This window comes from Delphinapterus leucas, chromosome 7, assembly GCF_059928025.1.
Source record: "Delphinapterus leucas isolate spDelLeu-1000000601 "Yukka" chromosome 7, BTC_Dleu_Yukka2, whole genome shotgun sequence".
Taxonomy (NCBI): Eukaryota; Metazoa; Chordata; class Mammalia; order Artiodactyla; family Monodontidae; genus Delphinapterus; species Delphinapterus leucas.
The window spans coordinates 94,835,859-94,842,698 of NC_143135.1; the positions used below are offsets into that span (position 1 = coordinate 94,835,859).

The 6,840-nt window shown below is 43.8% G+C and overlaps 1 protein-coding gene across 17 annotated transcripts in view; it reads right to left on the bottom strand.

Moving 5' to 3' along the window:
* JAML (junction adhesion molecule like) overlaps positions 1–6,840 on the bottom strand; it is a 40,795-nt gene that overhangs the window by 15,923 nt on the left and 18,032 nt on the right. For all 17 annotated transcript variants that reach the window (XM_022558987.3, XM_089915614.1, XM_089915611.1 and 14 more), the window contains 3 exons: positions 6,149–6,211; positions 3,150–3,304; positions 1,336–1,561 (listed from right to left, as the gene is read on the bottom strand). In XM_022558987.3, coding sequence (XP_022414695.2) covers positions 1,336–1,561; positions 3,150–3,304; positions 6,149–6,191 — 424 coding nt within the window. In that variant the 5' untranslated portion in view covers positions 6,192–6,211. The remainder of the gene's footprint in view (positions 1–1,335; positions 1,562–3,149; positions 3,305–6,148; positions 6,212–6,840) is intronic.

Sequence of the window (6,840 nt, forward strand, 5' to 3'; positions counted from 1 at the left end):
CTCTTCTAAGCAGGAATAGGCACCCGTTTTGTAGGACATGCTTGTAGTCCTCAGGCCCAGCATCAGAGAACAAAGTAGAAAGGGGTAACTCAAAGATAATCCTTGGGGGACACAGACAGTTGGTTCATTTCTTCTTCCTGGAGAGCCATAGATTTAAAATCGAAAGAAAAATGCAATTGAAAAAAGTAGGAAAAATTAGGAGAGAGGCCAGAGGCCACCTTCTACAATTCCTTCTACCCTTCCATTTTTTAGAAGTCAGATTCAAGTGAGGGATGCTAATTTAAGAATTTCCTTCATTTGACAAATGTTTACTGAATGTTTACTCTATGCCAGGCATTGTGTCTAGGGCTGGTCATGGGACCAAGAACACAGATCCAGGTGAGCAGGGGAGACACAACTGAACAGGTGTGTTGAATATCACCAGAGACGGGGACAGGGTGCTCCAAAGGAGCTCATTGAAAGAATGGACCTAAACTAGCTGGCAGGGAGCAGGGCGTCCAGATTCTAGTTCACTCACTAAACAGCAAGCTCTCCTGAGGCCAAAGACTGTTCCTTCTATCTCACACTTTTAAAGAACGTATCTAATTCTGTGGTTTTCAAACTTTTTAAAGCAGCAGAATTCTTTCTTCAAATGAAATCTTACCTGGCAGCCCAATGAATACAGCAGGAAAAAGGAAAAGGACTTTGGTTGTAGTGGAGGTGGAAGCCTGAGGTCCTGCCCAACTAGATCCTCTATCAATCCCCTGCCCTGTTCTCATGCTTTGTGTGGCCCACCAGGTTCCTTGGACCTTGAGTGTTCTATAGAACGTGTTTTTTAAAACCAACAATCTACTGAAGCCATTTATAAATGGGAACATGAGGTCCTAGGAAGTTACAGAGATCTGCTCATTTCTTTTATATCTCCCAGCACACCTAACATAGTTACCTACAAAACATGGACACAGCATCAACGTGGATAACTGATGGGAAGCATCAGGGTATAGTGAAAAAAACATGGACTTTGTTGACAGAGGTACCAGGGTCCAAGTACTGGATGTGCCATTTAATAAATATATGTCCTTAGGCAAGTCACTTAATCTCTCTAAGCCTCAGTTAACTCATCTGTAAAATGAAAAGGAGAATACAGTACTTCCTTCACAGCATTTTCATGAGGTTGAAACATGATAAAGTAATAATAAAATAATGATCATCATCATTTTTATTTTATTGAGGACTCACTCCGTGGTAAGTGCATAGCACAATGGCTGTCACTTGCTCAACAAAATCAGTTCGCTTCCCTCACTGCACGCCAAATCTCTTGCCCCTTCGCCCTTCTCTGAGTAAGCATTTATGTACCTTTGGGCTCCTCTGGTAGTACATGCAGGACCACTGCTTTTTTGAACACCAGGCTCTCCATTTTGAAGCGGATTTCACAGGTATAGTTTCCCTGGTCAGCCTCTTCCACATTTTGCAGCAGGAGAGAACCATCATGGTGTAAGATGTCCCCCACCAAGCTCACACGATTCTGGAAACGCCCCACAGGCACACTGATATTGGCATAATAGAAGAGCACGTAGTCATCCTGGAGGGCGATACAGCATCAGAGAAAATGTAAAGTCCGTGGCACCAGACCCAGGAGTCTGGATTCAAAAGCCCCTGTTCTGTGGAGGCAGCATAGTCATCATCACCACTGTGATCAAAAAGTACTTGGGGGCTTCCCTGGTGGCGCAGTGGTTGAGGGTCTGCCTGCCGATGCAAGGGACACGGGTTTGTGCCCCGGTCCGGGAAGATCCCACATGCCGCGGAGCGGCTGGGCCCGTGGGCCATGGCCGCTGAGCCTGCGCGTCCGGAGCCTGTGCTCCGCAACGGGAGAGGCCGCAACAGTGAGAGGCCCGCGTACCGCAAAAAAAAAAAAAAAAAAAATAGTACTTGGTACCCAATTCATCATCACCACCATCACCATCATCGTGTGCCTGGCAATACACTAACTTGCACAAGGCTCTGTGGCTCATTTTATACAAAGACAATTGGAGAAACGGGGTCCACACATTTCCATTGCTTACAGTTTAAGGTAAAATGCAACACCCACTCTGAAGATCACACTGGGGATTCAAACTCACAACTTTTGAAAAGCATCTCCCATCTTCACCCTGTGTTCTGCCATGGCCTCCTCATTCGATGGCATCCAAATGTAATCCCACAGACAGGCTGTTGTGAGAATCCCCAGCATGTTGGCTGTTACCGCTGTCCTTTCTGCCCTCCTCCAGGCAGCTTATCATAAGGCATGAGAAGGAGTCATCAACAGGGAATGGTTTACAGACTGGGAGGGGGAGCCATGGGGAATTCTTATTTTCACTTAGACCACGGGTATTTCCCTCTTATAACAATAAATAGTAATAAAAATTTGAGTGACAGTAGCATGGTAGGGATAACATGCTCTGAGCTACAAAAGCAATATTTCATTTGCAAACATTGGGACTTTATTGTTAATAATATGTTACTCAGGACATATTTCGCAAATGATCCCGGCATACAAGTATCTCCACAGAATCTCAGGTGAGGCTTAATACACTCTGTTTCCTAATCCCAAGAGCTCCCATGAAAGGCCTTCACTCAGCCATGCTGAACCTGCTCATGCCCACACTGTAAGCAGCCATGAAGGAGAAGGAGAGGATTCCCCAGCAAATGAATGGGTCAGTGGAGTGCTGAAAGAATCTGCCCCCTCCCCAAAGAAAAGATTACTGTGACACCATTCCTGTGCCTAGCCCATAACTCCTTTTGTCTAGACCAATGCGTTTTCACTCTTCTCACCCTCCCACCCACCTATGCTACTCTACAAATGGGAGAAATAGAGGAAAGGAACTAAAGAACTTTATGTGCATGTCTCCCATTAGCTTCTCAAGGTCCTGAAAAGTAAGCATTACCATTATTATAATCACCTTCATCTTCACAGATGGGGAAGTCGAATGTCAGAGAGTTTGAGTCATTTACCCAGCTGATTACCCAGCCAAGAGGCCAGACTAGGAGGAGGCTCAGTTCTGGCAAGCTCCAGAGCCCAAGCTCCTGCAACCCCGTCTCATGGCACTGGATGACCTGATTCTCCCTCTCCCCACCTTCTGACACCATTGGCCAGGGACTTTTAATACACAGCAGTGTTTCCTCCTTCTTACCTCGAAGTGCTCTCCTGATGAGAACATCCAGTCTACCTTGGTCACAAGTTTCTCTTCTGTGCTCTGGAAAATACATCCCAACAGGGCTGAATCACCCACGTGGACTGTTAGCTCCACGGAGGAAACAATCAAGTCATTCAGGCCCAAGAAATAACCTACAGAAGTCGAAAAGGCAAGAGGAGGCATTATTCAGACAAATACACCCAGCAACAAAAACTAGTATTAATCTCCAAGTATATGCACCTTTCCACCCCAGATGACCCAACGTGGACAAAGTATTCAGAGGCCCTTCATTCAAACCAGCATGGCATTCCCAAGGGTAAGAGAAATACTCTGTAGTTCCCCCCACGTAGCTCAAGTCAGAGGGGTTCTACAATCTTCATGCTATATAGATGCTAACTGGTCCTGTGCTCCTAGCCAGTCCCTTCCCCTTTTCTAGAATTCATCCCTGCAATCTCCTTTCTAAAGAAAGAAGAGAGGGAATTCCCTGGTGGTCCAGTGGTGAGGACTCTGCGCTTTCACTGCCGAGGGAACAGTTTCGATCCCTGGTCGGGGAACTAAGATCCTGCAAGCAGCGTGGCATGGCCAGAGAAACAAAACAAAAACAAAAACAAAACAAGAAGAAAAGAGAAGAGAAACCCTGGAGTCTCTCCTTTCAGGTCATGAATTTAGACATCCATAAACAGGAAATGGGATGTCTCTGGCTCCTAGTTTCAGTTAGGGAACTGAAAAGCCAGTTCACAGGTACTTTTGCTTCCCTCTGCCTTTCTCCTTCTTTAGTTCCTTTACAAAAGCTTATCTCTGAGTTTGCTGGCTGATTCTGGCTGTAGTGCAGGTCCTTGTAATTAGGCCAGGACAGAGCACAGCTCCTCCCTTGAATTTCCTTTGTTTGCCTCCTCCCCACCTCCCTCCTCCAGCTCTGCCCTCAGCCCTGGCTTTCCAGTCTCTAGGGTTAGCCCATGCGGTACCCCTCCACTATCTGTCCATTGCTCAAGTAATTTCTCTTTTCCCTTAAAGAAAAAACCATTTCTAAAGAGAAAACCATTACATGGATATTTCTGTTTTCACAGGACATGCTCTATGCAAAGAGATAACCATAGCAAGAAAGACACATTTAGATGCTGGCCAGTTCTAATCAAAGAAGAGCCAAGTGAACGAATTTTGGAATAAACAGAAAATGTGCACACCTCTCCATCCAAGCTGTTGCCCCGAGAGAAGAGTGTTAACTTCCTGCCCACAGCAGGCAACAGGCAGTGGGGAGGATGTGAAAGAAAACATGAACTCTCCACTCTCTGGAGGGAATTATTTTTTGAAAGAAATCAATAGTACCTGCAAAAGCGACCTGGAATTTTCCTGTGAGGAAGAACTGAGCAACTTTAAGTGTGGTTAAAGGTATAAGAAGCTTATTTAATGTAATATGAAGAGCACTGTCTGTAGAATTAAATGAGTTTGCTAGAAAGCAAGAGCAACAACCAAAGCAAAGAGAAACTTATACCTGATAGGTAACCTTTGTACAGAAATGGCTGAAGAAATTGAGACTTTCTACAGAGGAGGAAAACCTCTCCACCAAGAAGTACAATACCCCCTGATGTCACCAGGCTGCTCCACACGGGGTTGGATTGTTAAGTCTCTGGATGGAAGGGCAAAAACCTGCAGGCTGCTTCACCCAGGAAATGTCTAAATAGCCTCTGAGATTTTTATAACCCTGATTCCATGGGGAAAAAAATTCTCTAATACATACCAGTTTCATGTGTGTGTGTATGTCTGACTGCATGTTTGTGCACATGCTATGTTGCCTGGAATTAGAGCAAAGACAATTCTTTTGTGCACTTTGCTGAGTCAGTGTTTAGGTCACCATGCAAAGTTTAAAAAACTAATAATAAAGAGAAAAATAGAATAGATAAACAACAAGGTCCTACTGCATATTACAGGGAACTATAGTCAATATCCTGTGATAAACCATAATGGAATATAAAAAAGAATGTATGTACATGTATAACTGAATCTCTTTGCTGTACAGCAGAAATTAACACAACATTGTAAATCAACCATACTTTAAAAAGACAAAAAAATAGGGACTTCCCTGATGGCACAGTGGTTAAGACTCCATGCTCCCAATGCAGGGGGCCCGGGTTCAATCCCTGGTCAGGGAACTAGATCCCACATGCATGCCACAACTAAGAGTTCACATGCCACAACTAAGGAGCCCGCCTGCCACAACTAAGACCAAGAGCAACCAAATAATTTTTTTAAGTTTTTTAAAAAAGAGAAAAAAATAAAAAGCTATGAGAGCAAAGCATCTCATTAATTTACTCTTCCAACAGAGCTATATCCATGGGATAAAGAGAAGACAAGGGGACAAAAGGATGAAAAAGTTAGAAAGAGATGGGATTAGCAAGGAGAAGCAGCCCTGAGCACTGTAGGAACAGCAGACTCCAGAGCAGCCTTTTTAAAAGTGGAGCTTAAGGAGAAACCTGAAGGATAAGGAAGGCTTAGGCATGCTTGCTAGGGTGAGGTGGGGAGAGAAGGTTCCAGGCCAAAGAAACCATCCAAAATTGGGAAAGAGCTCAGTGCATTTGAGGAACTGCAAGAAGACTAGTGTAGCTAAAGCACGAAAACAATTACAGGGATTCTGGGACTCCCTTTGGTAATTTCATTTCCTGATCTGAGACTAGCTGTGGTTTTAAAGATAACAATTTAAAGTGCAGGAATACCAGCGAGAAACTTCCTTTGTATCCCATAGGAAGGTCCTAAAACACCCAGTCAGGACCCAAAGGCATTCTGTTTCTAATAGCAGCAGAGGCATATTCAGCTTTCCAAGGAAGGGTCTCCTGCCTGGCTTCTAAAACAGCTGTTGCAGCAAAACTATGAAGTTCCAGGTTGGGGTTTCCATTTTCAACAAAGCAAGGGGAAATGAAAATATATAAAACTGGCTTCTGAACATGCATGAGACTTACAAGAAATCAAATACCCTCCTTGGTCCCTTGGCTTCTACTTACTGAGTAACACCTGCACCAGGATGAGTTTCGGTGGGTAAAGCATGCTGCTCTCAATTTTTCAACCTTAAAAGAAAAAAAAAGTCAGAAAATAGTGTCAAGAGAAGTTCATTAATTTAACACATCAATGGAGAGTTCTTCTGTGAGTCAGCCTCTGTCTGAGGCACTGGGCTGCAGCATGTAGCAAGGAAGACAAGGACGTGGAGGGGAGATGGAGAGGGGAAAAAAGCAGCAAATGAATGAATAAGAAACAGTGGATGCTGGTAACTGCTATGATGAAACAAAACAGAGTGGTGTTTGGAGAGTCACTTGCGGGCTGCCTCAGACCGGCTATAAGGGAAGATTAGATGAAAGTTGCTTTTAAAGAGAAAAAAAGCAAACAATTCCAGGATAGCCTTGAGATGACAACCCTAGACAATCTACAACCTGAGAGTTTCACATAAACAAAAGATTACAGGATACTCAGCTTGAAATTTTTACCTATCTCTCCAACTAAATTAAAATGACTACCTTTAAATATATAAAGAATGTTCTGGACATGTAAGAAAAGAGATACACAAATATGAGGAAATTTTTAAAACTCAGTTATGACACAAAGAAGCCACATGAAAGGTCCACAGTGAGATTTTTTTACTTTTTTAGGCAGGATAGCATGGATAGAATGCGAATTGGGTTGTGCATGGGCAAAAGTACTT